Source organism: Cydia pomonella, chromosome 24 (assembly GCF_033807575.1).
Source record: "Cydia pomonella isolate Wapato2018A chromosome 24, ilCydPomo1, whole genome shotgun sequence".
Taxonomy (NCBI): Eukaryota; Metazoa; Arthropoda; class Insecta; order Lepidoptera; family Tortricidae; genus Cydia; species Cydia pomonella.
This window is the reverse complement of record NC_084726.1, coordinates 1,811,933-1,827,956: the sequence shown is the minus strand read 5'-3', so window position 1 is coordinate 1,827,956 and position 16,024 is coordinate 1,811,933. Positions and strand designations below refer to the sequence as shown.

Here is a 16,024-nt window from a genome sequence, read left to right as displayed (position 1 = left end):
ATAGGTAACGGATGCACGCTTTCTTGCGCGTTGGGGAAACTACAAAATATGAAACAAACTTTAAACTGAAGTTTCCAGCCAACAACTGCACAACATGTTTTCGTATACGTGTCCTATTCCTACTGTGCAATAAATATGTATACTCACCAAGAGCATACGTTAAAAACTTCATAGGTGAGCCGGAGCTAACATATTTTTTTTAAACTTAATTAAAATACCGCCACTCCGCCACTGATACTCACTGAGTATGGCATTCATTTGTTCTCGAGGTGGACAACGGAACTCCCTGGTTTTTTTGGCTGCCACCGCGCTCGGCAGATCAGATTGCTTGATCTCGATGTAACGTCTGAAATAAAGAGAAAAAAAACAGTAATAGAGGATCAATGTGTGATGGCTACTCTTACCGAAAGAAAAGGCATCATATACTAATACATAATTATGCTCAGAAATAAAGTAATCCTATAAAGAGTAGCAAACCCATAGACATCTCGATTAGTACCAGTAAAAATGAACTAGATGTCACTTAGAGCACAGCTGGGTTTGAATCGTTATTTATTTGAAATCTATCCAATTATTAACTAAACGTGTATAATCTTTATAACGTGTATTACAACTAAAACCTTTTATAAAATCCATTTCAACATAAGTCGATGTAAAAAAAAACAATGTAATATCGCGTGAATTATTTTAAATCCAGCCATCTATCGCATTGTAAGACAGTTTAACTTCTTACCGGTGTAACACACTAGATACCTCGATTGTTCGAGGATAAACATCACAAACCCTACGTGGCTCAGTATAAACATATTTACATTAATGCTAAGCTTAAGGCTCATGAAGAGACCTCCATAAACCTCGCCGTTTTCTTAATAAAAACGTCATTTTGATTTCCACGACTTAAATGCGTTACTTACATTTATTTATTTGTATTGACGTTTCGAACATAACATAACGTATAATCATAAGGAAAGACACGCTTTTTGTTAAAATAATGTGCATAATCATGAAACTTAATTAAGTTTTATTAGCTAAACCATTTTTAATTAATATGTTATTTATTTATACAAGGAATTCCAACAGCTATAAAAAATACAATAAACTTTTTAGATAGTAATACAGAGCCAATTACAGGAACTCGCAAATAGAAACTGTATATATAATTACAAAGTACACACTAGATACAAAAGCACATGTGACACAAGATATTACAATATGAAATATATCAAAGTTACAGTTAGTTAAGTTAGTTAGTTATTTATTTACCTGAGCTGATCAGTCTGCAAATCTCCAACGAAATCATGAGCGAACGCTATTATGGCTTCGACTCTGTGCCGCAGTTGCACATCGTTCAAATGTTGGAGCAGATAGCACATCTGCAACTTTGCACCCTCTGCCATTTTCATATGAAGGAGGCCCTTGCGATGCTCATCTTTGCCCTCTGCGGAAATTATGAACATTGATAGTTTGGCAAGTGTTTATTATCAGTGGAGCAAATACAGACATTAGTTAAACTGTCTTTCTTTTATGTTAATATAAGTATAGTTTTCTACTGTTGTTACTTACTGATTTTTGATTAAATAGATACGTCTGCTAGCAAATACTACAATGTAAAAAAAAAAAAATGAAAAATTATCCTGGCCTCCATCTTGCGCATAAATAAAGAATATATTAGAACCGTCGCTGTCAACAGGCAAATCTCGGTTGCTCAGTGGTCTCATTTTTGTTACTAATTCCATTACTAATGGTTTGATAAAAACTGATTTAATTCGTAAGTTAAGTTCAAAAGAAATTGCACTTTACACATTGTTGTCTTAAATTCTCATCTCGTACAACCCTGAAAACGAACCTACCTTTGTCAAACGTGGGATCCCAAGTCTCAGGGTTAATCATGATGAGAAGCTTCTCCACGTCTTCATCACGCATCATGCCGACCAGCAGGAGACGGTCCACCAGCTTGATGAGAGGCCTGTGAATATAAATTAACCCTTTACAATATCCACACTTAGACATATAAAACAGTACCCATGTTTCGTATCGCCTCTTTACATGGCGACCATGACGATAGGACTCCCGGATGCTTACGTCATTATTCCACTATTTAAAAAATCAGAAATATAATTCTATCTACTCTAAATCTAGCGTTTACCTACTTCTGTAAAAAGCACTAAAGCTTCCTCTAATGCGTCCTTGAAAAGAGAAGAGACAAAGTTACTCTATATAGCTACTTCTTTATTGAGAGATACACTACTTACTTTTGAATGCCAAAATTATTTACAATCCTGGATTGTACAGTCGCCATCAGATATATCAGAGCGGTTAAGGCACTCATAAACATTTGAACATGCCTCTATTGTCAATGCGTTAGAGTGCGTATTCAGATATTTGTGAAAACCACGGCCGCTCCGATATATCTGATGGCAACTGTACCAAGGGATGACTTAACAAACTCAATCCTAGTGTATGTCGCTTATATTATCTTGTCTGTTATGTATCTTGTCCTGTCGCTTATAGATAAATTCAGGTTATTTATTTGCATCTTTTTCGTAGTAAAATGTGAATTGTCTTAAAATAAGTATCTTTAGTGTAGAAAAGTGGATATTAGTTATATAGTTTACCAACCTATCTTTATATCTAGTTAAGAAAATTACTAACAATCTATGAATTTACATGGTTCGAAATAAAGATTCTATTATCATTATTGTATTATAACTGAAACCCCGAACTATTTGTCAGTGTTCTGTTTTTTTTTAACAAATTTTGCCCGGCAGATATATGTATACCCTATATTTTAAAAACTCGCTTAAAATTCACAAGTCAAGTTAAGTACATGTATTATGTGTTATATAGTTTTGTCTCAAATATAACATTTTTTTAAAAATATTAGTGTGTATACTTACAGGAAGAGATTCTCGTTGCTCCCGCCGACGGGATCCCGGTTGTGCACCTGGTTGGTCTCCACCGCCTCAGCCAGCGCCTGCATCACGAATTCCCGGACCACTTCAAGCGGGAAGTTCGGAGAGTAGAGGTTGCTGATATCTGAGATGTTTTCTCTGTAAATAAATCAATCTACTTGTTAATATGATCATTGTAGGAATTAAATAAATCATACAGATTTGTTTTTAGTTGCTGAGCTAAGGCTTCCGTCATTTTCTCCACATGAAACTACTGGATGATTTTGACCATTCTTTACAGAATATTTCCAAGTTATCCCATCATATAATTTTGGATCTGCTTTTGCCTCGCTGGGGATCGTCTTTTAATTACGTCACACGTTTACGGGGAGAGAGGAGGTCAAGAAAATGTGACATTTTGTGAAGTGACACGAAAATGAGTCCAATTTCATCTGTACCTAACCGGCTTTTATTCGCTAAACGGTTAAAAAACTACTTCTCACTGACACTTGCACGGGGAGTGGTCAAGGTATAAATATGGCCAACCATTCTAGACAGCTCATTCAGTTGTCGGACGTCAGACCGTCGACATCTGAGGATGCCTCGTAGAGGCGCAACATGTGTCGAATTTGTACTTTTGGTGGTGGTTTGTTGTATTTATTTGCATATTTATTTTTGCGATGGGAACAACATACACTGTATATAATACGAGATAAGTAGGTCAGAAAATGAATTAAACTATCAGGCTAACTCGACCATCTGACATCTAAACGATATTTGAATCATATTGAAATCGTATTCGTTAGCTGTCATTTGAATAGGTAGTATTACTGCAATGTTCTGCCGCCAGAGTGCAGCACTAGCACGTATCTTAAACCATAAAGTAACTTATACATTCCGTGCCTTAAACTGTTTTTTGAAAAGTTTTCATAGATAATAAAATATGACATTGATGCATCAAGGCGGTTTGTTTATAAAGGGCCTACCGGAAAACGCGAAAATCGAAATTTAGTTATCTACCTCATTATAGCTCGAATATGCAAGTGATAGAGAGGTGAGATAACGAAATTGGAGTTTCTTGTTCGCGGTAGACTCTCAGATTGTGATGGATTGTGTTAGTGGCGCCCCCTACGCAGAGTTTCGAGTAATATTCCCTATTGGCCTATGTTTCTACATAATATGCATAATATTCCACAAATCAGTACTTACGCAATATCGGTCATTTTCATCTGCGGACGCACGCTCTCACACTGTAGAGAACGGAGGCTGTGCTTCATGTCGGGGTCTTCATATAACGCCTTCAGCTCTGGACCGAGGGGGATCACGAATTCATTCTTCATTGTTTCCCTGCAAAACAAAAGATATTTTTGTAACTATACTAATTTTAATTTCAGAAAAAAATAGCCACAACCGAATACAGAATTTCCTTCTTCTAGAGTTTATAGCTTCGGTTGAGATTCGAATTCGAGGATCTGTAATTTAATTTAATTTATTTATTGAAAACACGTTTACATGACATTACAGTGTATAACTAATGCACACCGAAAGCTAAGTACATAAACAGTATTATGATACATTTATAAGTCTAAATTATAAAAATACAGTTGAATAACTATCATCCATCCTCTCAAAAAACCTGAGACATTCACTGCACACATCCATCCATCGCCACGCAAACATATCACAATCAGTAGCTGATGTGTAAAGAGCGCATTCAACAGTGTGAAAGCACGAAGAAGTGGCGAGTAATCCATTATTCTACCTGTTTCGTGTAATATTTTGTAAAGATGTGTCCCGCCGAGTTTCTTGCCGATCCCATATTAGGATACCCTCCTCTAGTTGAGTTGACTTAAATCTTCTCGGGTCAGAGGTGTAGGGTTAGAGCCGGTATAGCTTTATTTGACGTTCATAAGCGCATTGTAATATGCCTACTTGAAAAATAAAGTATATTTGTCCTTACCAACTGATCTACTAAATTTTACCCGATGTGACGAATATTATTACCCTCATATACCTCATTTTATGCACGTTCCATACACTACTTCTAGTATAATAACCTTTCAAATCAATATAAATTTTGTTTTCAATTAGATTGCTAATAAAATAAAAAAAAGTTTTTGGCAAATATTTAATTTTTGGTACAATCTTTTACCTTTCTTTATGTGTGTTTAACTAATACTCATCGAGGCAATTCAAAAGACCCTTAACACAATTATTTTGCGTCGTTTTATCACAGAGTTTCCATGGCCACCTCCTGTCTCCATCATCAGATCAGCTCCATGTCATCATAAATATCACAATTGAATTCAATTTACATATGCATGCACAATTTCAGCTCAATCGGAAATTTAGCTTCCCAGATTTGAAACACACTCAATACTCACAGGACAAGTTTGTCAAAACTGTTTGACTATGTCAATTTTTTGCAATGCTGCCTACGAAATTCTAAAATAGCTGATACTCACATGGTGGTGGCGTGAGATTCAAGATGCAAAGCTATGAGTAGATCGTAGAAACCTTGCCGAAGTGGACCAGACATATATTGTGACTGGATTGCGTACAGCAGTTGTTTTTGGTCGACGTGTTGGCAGAGAGCGTGGGCAGCCCTGCAATGAACAGAATAACATAACTGAATATTACATTGTCACGGTTACTGTCTAGTTTATTAACTAAAAGAGAAAAATGAATAAACTAGATTCGTGCAAAATAAACAACATTTAATTTAAAATAAAATAAAAAAACAACGATCCGGAATACGCGGGCCACTTAACAAAAAATGGGTCGCAGGTTTTTTTTATAAATTCACACAAAGATCCTATCCATTTTGCGGTTAGGTACTCTCGCCTGGGTTGTGCCGTCGGTGGTGTACGCGGGCGCCGCAATTGTGGACGACTGTACTTGGCTGCCCGAGGCTTGATGAAGTGCTGGCCCTTCTACTGGCGAGAGTAGCGTTGGTGGTAGGTGTGGCTGCGGTGGATCCTCCACCCAATATAGCAGCCCGAACGTTGGACCCCAATTTGGGGATTATTCACACACACGTTATAACATTTAACGTATTTACGACGCTAAACACTTTGAGGAAAGTTAAGAGATGACAACACGAATATTAATTATATCAAATCGGTTACATTTTCCAAAATAGGTACGTATCAGAGACCGATGATCCGTGTGACGTGATTTCTATCTCGAGTGCAGTTCGGGAATGGTGGGAGCGATCCGCTAATGCAACTCCCGATAAGTATATTCGACAAACAAAAGAACTCGTTACCGTGAGCGCTAAAATGTTGCTTACGAAATCTTTCGAAGAGCGCTAAAACGGCGCCGACGAATACTTGTTGCAATTTTATGTTTAAAATTGAAAACATTAGTTTGTAAAATTAGTGGTATTTTCATTTATTTATATAGTTTATTTAAATAATAGTACTTTCATGTAACGTATAACGTTACAACATGCATCAACAATACAATACATAGTGCGTTTTCTTTCGGAGAAGTACAAACCGATTTGCCTCGCAAGGAATTCGCCTTGAGGAGGCGGCTTGCTGTGCGTGAATCGATAGGGCCCGTATGCGGGGTGCGGGATGATTTCCAAAACGCATGCCATTATGAGTTTCACTGGTCGTTATACCAGCATACCGCCTGCGGGGAGTCACCCGCATGCTGTATATTGACCGAGCTATCGACTTATGAGTCGATAGCTCGGTCAATTCACTAGTCGTTATGCCGCCTGCGGGGAGTGCCCGCACGTTTTATATCGATCGAGTTGTCGACCAATAAAACTGAGCCATTATTATTATTTTTGAGTTGTTAGAGGTTGAGTTGGTTAGTAGGAGACGTTGGTATTTTAGAGGGGGAGGTATACCATTTCGAAGATTTATTTGCTAATGACGTCATCAGATGGAGTTGAAACATTGTATTAAATTACCTGTAATTGCTCTGATAGCACAAGGCAGCATACAACGTCAGGGTGTGCGAATGGAAACTAAGAAGCTTGTCCATTTCGATCAACTCCAGAATATCTATGCAGCGGTCCTCCTCTGAAAACAAAATAAGTAATTTTTAATTTTTTTTTAAAACGGATTACTCAGGTAAATTTAAGGCGATTATCATTTTACATGATTTTAACGATGAAGTCTAACGGGAGTTTTTGTATTTTCAATTCATTATCATAAATATTTAAGTAGGCGCGTCATAAATATATTTGTTGTACATAATAATACACAAAAGATGGAAATATGAGTACACAGATAAACAGATAAGTATGGAGGCAAATAAAGCAGACTGATTTCATGTTCTTAGTTAAATATCGAAAATCCAACTATATCAACTAGACATACCAGGTATATGTAAAGCCAGCATAGAGATAGCGTCTTCGCAGAGCATGGACCAACCACGAATATCTGACAATTTGAGTGCGTGTACTTGTAACGACTGATTGGGCACCTGAAAGAAGAAACATAATATATATTACACGCTATTATTTAAACTTTACTTTTTGTAATGTTGCCATATTCTCACAAAGGTCGTTGACACGAAATAAGTTTCTGGCAAAAATTTCATTTTTGGTACAAGCTTTTATTGCTGACTGTACTTTTCTTTTCACAGGCAACTAACTAGCAATTCTGAAAACCCTAAACACAATTAGGTTGCGTTGTTTTATGACAGAGTTCCTATGGCTACCTCCTGTCTCCATCATCAGATCAGCTTGATGGTACCATAATATTGCATTGTCACCCGATTTACATATGTATGCAAATTCTCATCTTCATCGGAAACCGGGAAGTGGGTCAAATTTAACTTGCTAGATTTGTCCCATACATACTAATAGGGTAAGTTAAACAAAAGCTTGTAAAAATACAAGGAATGAGAGAAACTGCAAGCACTCCCGCTTTTTTTAGTCGAAAGCATGTTTCGCTCCATAAAGACCCATTTAATATATTTAAAATGTTTAAATCTCACGAACATTTTGTTCTTAAAACGATGATACGTTGATATGTCCCAGTAATTAATTGATCTTGGCATGAAAAAAATATATATTCGGACAGAAAAGACCTTTTTAACATCGTTTTTTGACATTCTGGATTCATCTCTGGTAAACAGTGGTAAATAGTCTAACTTACCCTCGCCCACTGATGAGGCTTCAAACATTGTATCTTCAGCCTTGGAGGGAACTGGGGCGTCACATGCTTGTCGCTCGTCGGTAGGACGGCGGCGCTGAGTGGTAAACTAGTCAAAGACCGACCGAGCTCGATTTGGAGGATCTCCTTGGAAGTAGCCTCTACGAAGATGGCAGGGAAGAGCTTGATTTCTGGCTCCATCTGTTGACAATGGTGCAAAGTATGATTTAGAAACGGCATTTTTAATACGGCTTAATTATTTGTTTTTTTACACAAACTAGTAAAAATGCCAACGGTTTGGGATTAAGATTACGTACTGTACAAGACTTCGCCTTTTATGCATAAACTTAAATGTCACATAAGATCATGACGTGCCACATAAGTGCTCATAAGATTTTGGATTGGACAAAACACATGATTACTTATGGCGAGAGTAAGAGGTTTTTTAGTGCGCACAAATGTATGTCTCATTATTTCTCAAATTGACTACCTATCGATTTCGTTGCGGTTTTTAATAACAGCAATTTTTAAATTACCAAATGGCACTTTTATAGTCTATTGACATTTTAGTTTTAGTTTAGAGTTACAATCAAAATCATAATGTTTATTGTTTTTTATTACATCAAAATAGTTTGTTACCTATAATGCTATACATTTCCTTCGAAGATGCAAGACACGATGCCAATTGAAATATCTACTGAGCACCCGATAAACATGCCTTGCGAGGCACCTTTGGCATAATGCTGCCTCGGCCATAACTTTTTTTTTGTAAGACTAGATTAAAGTGACCACCAAAGAATATTAATACCTTATACTTGAAGCTAGTATCTTTCCCCTCATAGGTCCACGACACGATGCCAGTAGAAGTATCCACAGAGAATCCGATAAACATGCCATGCCATTCATTTTTATTTTATTATTGTTTTTCAATAAATTCTGACTTGACGATCCTTTTCAGGTGAACATTTCCATTTATTAATTGTTGCTATCTGGATTATGATGTTATTTTTTGTCATTATTAGAATTTATTTTTGACAATCACAATATAGATTCATATAAATTGACATGAATGTAATTTGTAATGCAATCGTATGTTGTGTAATAAATAAATCTAAATCTAAATCTAAAATCATGCGAGAAGCCTTTGGCTCCAGCTGCCTCGGCCATAACTTAGTCGTTATAGAGTTAGAATACATTGAAATAGCCGTTAAAGTGTATTAATACCTTATATTTAAAGCTGGTATCCTTTCCTTCGCAGATCCAGGACACAATGCCAGTAGAAATACCCACAGAGCACCCAATAAATATGCCTTACGAGGCGTCTTTAGCTCCGGCTGCCTCAGATATAACTTTATTATAGACTTAGATTAAAGTGGACATCAAAGAGTATACCCATAGCTTATAATTGAAGCTAGTGTCCTTCCCCTCACATGTTCAGGACATGATACCAGTGGAGGCATCCACGGACCATCGTATGAACATGCCTTGCGAGGCGCTTTTTGCGCCGGCTACCTCGGCCATAAATTTATTCAAGAATTAGATTAATGTGGCCATCAAAATATATAAATACCTTGTACTTGAAGCTAGTGTCCTTCCCCTCACAAGTCCACGACACGATGCCAGTAGAAATATCTACTGAGCACCTGATAAACATACCTTGCGAGGCAGCTTTGGCATGATATGCCACCTCGGCCATAACTATTATTTTTACTTTAGATTAAAGTAGCCATCAATGAGTATTTATACCTTATATTTAAAGCTGGTGTCTTTCCCCTCACAGGTCCATGACACGATGCCAGTGGAGGTATCTACGGAGCACCCAATGAACATGCCTTGCGAGGCGCCTTTGGCTCCAGCTGCTTCGGCCATCACCTCGTTATAGAGTTCATCTGCGCGTACCATGTAGCAGGACTGACGTTCGACACTGTAAATAAAATAGAATTGTTTTTGGTACCTGTAGTTACCAGCCTTTATTATCTAGGCAATTGAATTGAATTTTAAGACATGGAGTTAGTATAATATTTTATATTATAATAAAGGTAATAAGGGCTGGATGAAGTTAGTACTTAATAATAAGTATTATAAAGAAGGTTTCAATCCCGCAGTAGTCAAAATAGATCACAATTCATTTAATGCAAGACATTCTGTATCTAACTTTTACAAAGTTTCCGTCAAAGTTAAATAAACTGATCTACAAGCGATGCGTCTGGAAGCGTTGGTAGCCTAGCGGTAAGGAAAGCGTTGGTAGCCTAGCGGTAAGGAAAGCGTTGGTAGCCTAGCGGAAAGAAAAGCGTTGGTAGCCTAGCGGTAAGGAAAGCGTTGGTAGCCTAGTGGAAAGAAAAGCGTTGGTAGCCTAGCGGTAAGAAAAGCGTTGGTAGTCTAGCGGTAAATAAAGCGTTGGTAGCCGAGCGGTAAGGAAAGCGTTGGTAGCCTAGCGGAAAGAAAAGCGTTGGTAGCCTAGCGGTAAATAAAGCGTTGGTAGCCGAGCGGTAAGGAAAGCGTTCGTAGCCGCTTAAGAGCGTGCAACTTTCAATCCGCATATCGCGGGTTCAAACCCCGGCTCGTACCAATGAGTTTTCAGAACTTATGTACGATATCATTAATATTTACCAGTCGCTTTCGGTGAAGGAAAACATCGTGAGGGAACTGGACTCATCCCAATAAGTCCTAGTTTCCCCTCTACGTTGAAAGGTTAGCTGGCAGTCGCTTTCGTAAAATCTATATCGCACGCGAGGCGTTCGTGCTAAGGAGTAGGGTGTTCCATGAAAAATCTTGATATTATGGATGCGAGACAAGATTTATCTTTTCGAAGTTTAATTAACAATAAAAATAATGGTTTACCTCTCAATAACTCGGTCGTAGTCATCAGTTATGATGACGGATGATTTCATGACCTTGCTCTGGTTGAAGTCCCTGGAGTGGAGGTGGTATTGTGTGGTCACCCAGCCGACGTACAGATGTGTTGGGTCCTGACCTGGGTAAACCCTGAAAAAAAAACGACGGGTTGCACTCCGGGAGTGCCGGCAAAAGTGAAAACTTGAATATTAAGGTTGTGCGTTTTTGATATTTTGGTATGGTTAGGGAATAATTTTGCACGAATTGCTTTAATTATCAGTATAAAAGTACTATCATTTATGTGCTAAAATACAATATTCATTTATTGTGCTATCGTACACAAACATGACTTATATTACATTAAAAATTTAACACTTCAGAACTATTACAATTATTTAACATTAAAAATGCACAACGTTAATCTTCAAGTCGCGCCGGCGGTCTACTGGCTTCAATGACATTGTAACAGTTTTTCGATCAGGTCACGTGTCCGTCATACGAATTTTCAATCCGACGAATTTGTCGATGTGACGTGACCTGTCGCGAGTTTAACATTTTTTCCCCATCACAAAAAGTACACAGCGCCGCTAAAGAAGTCTTCACTTCAAAAAACAAATACTGTTTTTATTGAAACACGTACATTTTAAGGGGGTTCCAAAATATAGTCAGACCAAGATAAATCGGCAGCTATTTTGATAGCCCATACGGTGCAAGTGTTATTTTAAACGTCAAACTTCTATGAAATTATGACGTCTCCTTGATACTTGCTTGCACCGTCTGGACTATCAAAGTTGCTGCCGACTTATCTTGGTCTCAGTTTACAGTAGGCTATTAAGATTTCATGTCAAGAGTTACACTTCTCCGTCTATAGGTATGGGGTTCGTCTGACCAAGGCTAGGAACCGGTCTTTTCTTCATACAAAAATACCGGTATTATTACGTTCTTTTTCGTTCTTTTTTTACTATTTCTTTTTTAATGGGACAATCTAATAATACGAAGTTGTTACCTAAATACATGATTCAGTTCTACGTGAAAAGCATTAAATAATTAAAAATATTGGGTTAAAAAAAACCGGTTCCGACTCCAAGCATGACTTTACATCTTTTGATCCGCGTAAAAGTGTGCAAGCCAATCAGAAATCGCGAGGCTACAGTTTTTACACAGTTAACTGATATACGAAATAACTGTATCTTTGCACTGTATTTTTTTTTATTTTTATATATATACTTTTGTATGTAAATTAAGCTTTACCACGAATAAATGATTTATGATTTGATATGTATATTCGCGGTACATAAGACGTACATATTTCAGCGTCTCTTAAAAAAATGCCATGCCAATTCTTTAGTTTTTTTGTAACTGATATCGGTGCGGTGCTTCCGATAATTTCAGCTATGGCGGAGCTCCACCGTCAGCTGTTGGACCAATAATATTTGTTTGTGTGCGTATATGCAAGGAAAATTGATTGAAATAAAGAGGTGACACACAAAATAGATGGCGCTGTACTGCGCCATATATTATGTTTTGCGGTCACTGCATTGTCAAATGTCAAGTTTTGACAATGAGAGTTACCGCAAAATGTATCGAAGCGCTGGTGGCCTAGCGGTAAGAGCGTGCGACTTGCAATCCGGAGGTCGCGGGTTCAAACCCCGACTCGTACCAATGAGTTTTTCGGAACTTATGTACGAAATGTTATTTGATATTTACCAGTCGCTTTTCGGTGAAGGAAAACATCGTGAGGAAACCGGACTAATCCCAACAAGGCCTAGTACCCTCTGGGTTGGAAGGTCAGATGGCAGTCGCTTTCGTAAAAACTAGTGCCTACGCCAAATCTTGGGATTAGTTGTCAAAGCGGACCCCAGGCTCCCTTGAGCCGTGGCAATATGCCGGGACAACGATAGGAAGAAAAAAAAAAGTTACCGCAAAATGTATGGAGGTGTACAGCGCCATCTCGTTTACCTGTCAAATTCAAAGCACGAAATTGCCTTAGATTTTAGGTACAAATATTAATCAATGCGCTAAATACGGCGCGTCCACGGGCTGACTACGCGGATTTAGGATCTTAAATCAGATATCGGTGAGAACTATGTGAACACGCTCTTACGACGCACTAACACAAAATTCTCCAAACTTTTTGATCAGAAGCCCTGGAATTAGGCATTTCCGCGGATAAAATTGGTAGGTCACAGCTTGGAGATCCCTGCTAGCATACTAAAAAAAATCCTGTCTATATAATAATATTGACCTGACACCGTAGAAGTACTCGTTGATGAGCTTGAGACATTCGGCGTCGAAGATTTCATTTCCGACCATCTCCGTCTGAGCTGCGGCGAGGGTGCTCGTAGTCATTTCCTTTCGACCTTGCTGGGGACTTGGGACTTGAAGGGTGTTGAGGTTTGTCTGTGAATAAAGGATTTTTAGTCTAGACTTAATATTATGCGGTAACTCTCAAAAGTAATAGATCGCGAGCCAGGAACAATTTCCATGACCAATCGACTCCCGGCTGAAAACTCGTGTAGTGGTTAACGGCTAGATATGATGAACCCTCGTGGACGTCAGCTGCCGCTCCGTTGGTGGGTTGCGGAATGGCAGCCACCGAAACACGTAAAAAAAATTGCCATCGCCATACTTTGTCAAATGATAGCACAGACGCTGTTGTTTATTAAAAAAATCGCCAGCCGGTATATCGCGATGGTAAGAACATCAGCTGGTCGTATGAACATAAAATAAGCGCTATACCTTTTATGACAGCAATAACAAATCATGAAACTTTGCATGTAGCATTTCATCAGGCGTATTTATGCAATTTACACATTACGCATACTTTGCCGCACACAAAGTGGTAAGGCGCATATTTTTTACATGTTCATTTTACAGCTTTTTTTTAGTTTAAAACAGCATCTAAACTATTATCTGAGAAAGTATCAGCCGGGAGGCGATGACTGACGAAATATGCTCCTGGCCCGGGGTCTATAAAGTGTTTGACTGCCCTATAACTAAACTGGGTCGAAGTGGCCATCGGCAGGGCCAAATACTAACTTAGTTTTTAAGTCAAAATTGTTACTAACATTCTATGAATCATTGATCTGCAATAATTGCTTTTTTTTTTAAATTACGCAGTACAACACCATGCCGTCTCCATGGCATACATGGGCGCGATTGTTTCTTAATTTTTGGGTGTTTTCTATGTATTTAAGTGTTTATAAATATGTATACTTACCTATATGATATTTGTCGTTGTCTAAGTACCCACAACACAAGCCTTACTGAGCTCACTGTGGGACTTAATCAATTTGTGTAATAATATCCCATTAATATTCTATAATATACCCGCCGACCGGCGGTTGACGACCGGTTTGGCCTAGTGGGTAGTGACCCTGCCTACGAAGCTGATGGTCCCGGGTTCAAATCATGGTAAGGGCATTTATTCGTGTGATGAGCATGGATATTTGTTCCTGAGCCATGGGTGTTTTCTATGTATTTAAGTATTTATAAATATTTTTATATTATATATATCGTTGTCTAAGTACCCTCAACACAAGCCTTATTGAGCTTACTGTGGGACTCAGTCGATTTGTGTAATAATGTCCTATAATATTTATTTATTTATTTATTTAATATATATTTTTAGATGTCTTCTACGATCAATAACTTTTCGATTTCGATATAGGATGTAAAACTTAAACTGTTGTAATATTTCACAAAACAGTTTAAAAGGCCGCTATAATATAATGTACCGGCATAGTGCAACGTTTGAAGATGGCTTAGCCTAAACACGGCTATGCTATGAATGAGTTCTTCATTTCCTTTGATCATTGTAAAATCTTCGCTGGTCTCAGGTGTTGTCGAGGTGATAAATAAGAGTGGACTGTATAATATAGACGCTGGTTTACTTCCAAAATTACAAAATACAAAAGGCGACAAAGTGAATAGTCGTTGGGGGATTGGACAATAACCGTAAGTTTTTAAAAGCTCTGTAAACTGTCAACGTTTTTGAACACCAAATTGCCATATTTAAATTAAAACATAAAGACATTGAGCAACGATTGAATTAAACATTTCATTGAATATTTTAATTAAAAAATATGCAATCTGAATGAAATTAATTATTAGAATATTTGGATACATTAAATTAAATTATATTAAAAATTATTGATTTTTAATTACAAACATTAATGACTTAACCTAACGAATAAAGGATCAAAAATGAGTCCATTTTTGAACGATTCGTAACAATCATTTTATGATCCACACCCACGGGTTAATTTCATTAAATGATGTTCTCCAAAAGCATTTATATGCAATATACATGACATATTCTATAAAAAGCTAAATCACCATAAATAAGTCTATAAAACTTAAACAGTGCCCTTGCTTTTTACCTGGTGACCATAAATCGGAACATCAGTTTTCTAAAAATTCAATATCACACAGTAAAAATATCTCTAAGATCTGAAACTCTCCTTTTTGAAGTTTGATAAAGTAATAAAAGTAAAGAAAAGGCTTCACAGTTAAAAGAAACTAGTCTCTTTACATCTAAAAAAGTAAAATAAAATTCAAAAAAGAATGTTAATTAAAAGAGAAAACACTTATATTAGTCATCACAGTTTACACGCATAGGGAACTTACGTTGACTTGGTCAAACAAGTATGGCTTGCTAGACCGGCCGTGGCTGGCGTCATACCTTGTATTCGCCTTGGGGATAAAACAAAATTAAAAAAAAAAAACTCACACACAACTCAAGGCAAACTCTTGGTGGAAGTTAAACTCTCCGATTTGGTCATTGGTCATCATCAAATAAGAATATTCGTAACTAGTTTTTATTTCCAAAATGATAGGGAAGCTGTTACATTATTTTTAACTAATGTAAACCACTTTCTTGGCTGACTGTACGTATAATATTAGCGAAGAAATCCAAGAAGAATTTAACTACCACCAAATGAAAAAAAGGTTTAATTAAAAAAAACAGTTAATGTGATTTATGTCGTAGCTTTATAAACCCTGACCAGTATATAATCATGCGCCATATTGCGGAATTACATTGAACTAAATTTTTCATACTAAACTGAACTGAACTGAACTGTCACCATATACATGAGAATAACAGCGTTCTCCTGACAATTATCATATATTTCTGGCCGGGCTTTACACCTTGTATGTACTAACACAACGTAGGAAATG

General features: G+C 37.3%; 2 protein-coding genes across 6 annotated transcripts in view; one reads left to right on the top strand and one right to left on the bottom strand.

Moving 5' to 3' along the window:
* LOC133531045 (uncharacterized) overlaps nucleotides 1-16,024 on the top strand; it is a 452,747-nt gene that overhangs the window by 105,841 nt on the left and 330,882 nt on the right. The window lies entirely within an intron of this gene.
* The window catches only part of LOC133531030 (ryanodine receptor), a 212,481-nt gene that overhangs the window by 99,616 nt on the left and 96,841 nt on the right, over nucleotides 1-16,024 (bottom strand). For 3 of the 5 annotated variants that reach the window (XM_061869106.1, XM_061869107.1, XM_061869108.1), the window contains 12 exons: nucleotides 13,089-13,243; nucleotides 10,850-10,993; nucleotides 9,755-9,932; nucleotides 8,012-8,209; nucleotides 7,229-7,334; nucleotides 6,817-6,928; nucleotides 5,357-5,497; nucleotides 4,101-4,238; nucleotides 2,898-3,050; nucleotides 1,851-1,966; nucleotides 1,264-1,438; nucleotides 243-346 (listed from right to left, as the gene is read on the bottom strand). In XM_061869106.1, coding sequence (XP_061725090.1) covers nucleotides 243-346; nucleotides 1,264-1,438; nucleotides 1,851-1,966; nucleotides 2,898-3,050; nucleotides 4,101-4,238; nucleotides 5,357-5,497; nucleotides 6,817-6,928; nucleotides 7,229-7,334; nucleotides 8,012-8,209; nucleotides 9,755-9,932; nucleotides 10,850-10,993; nucleotides 13,089-13,243 — 1,720 coding nt within the window. Of the gene's footprint in view, nucleotides 1-242; nucleotides 347-1,263; nucleotides 1,439-1,850; nucleotides 1,967-2,897; nucleotides 3,051-4,100; nucleotides 4,239-5,356; nucleotides 5,498-6,816; nucleotides 6,929-7,228; nucleotides 7,335-8,011; nucleotides 8,210-9,754; nucleotides 9,933-10,849; nucleotides 10,994-13,088; nucleotides 13,244-15,472; nucleotides 15,539-16,024 lie in introns of all 5 variants that reach the window. The other 2 variants (XM_061869105.1, XM_061869109.1) reach the window with 1 other exon arrangement.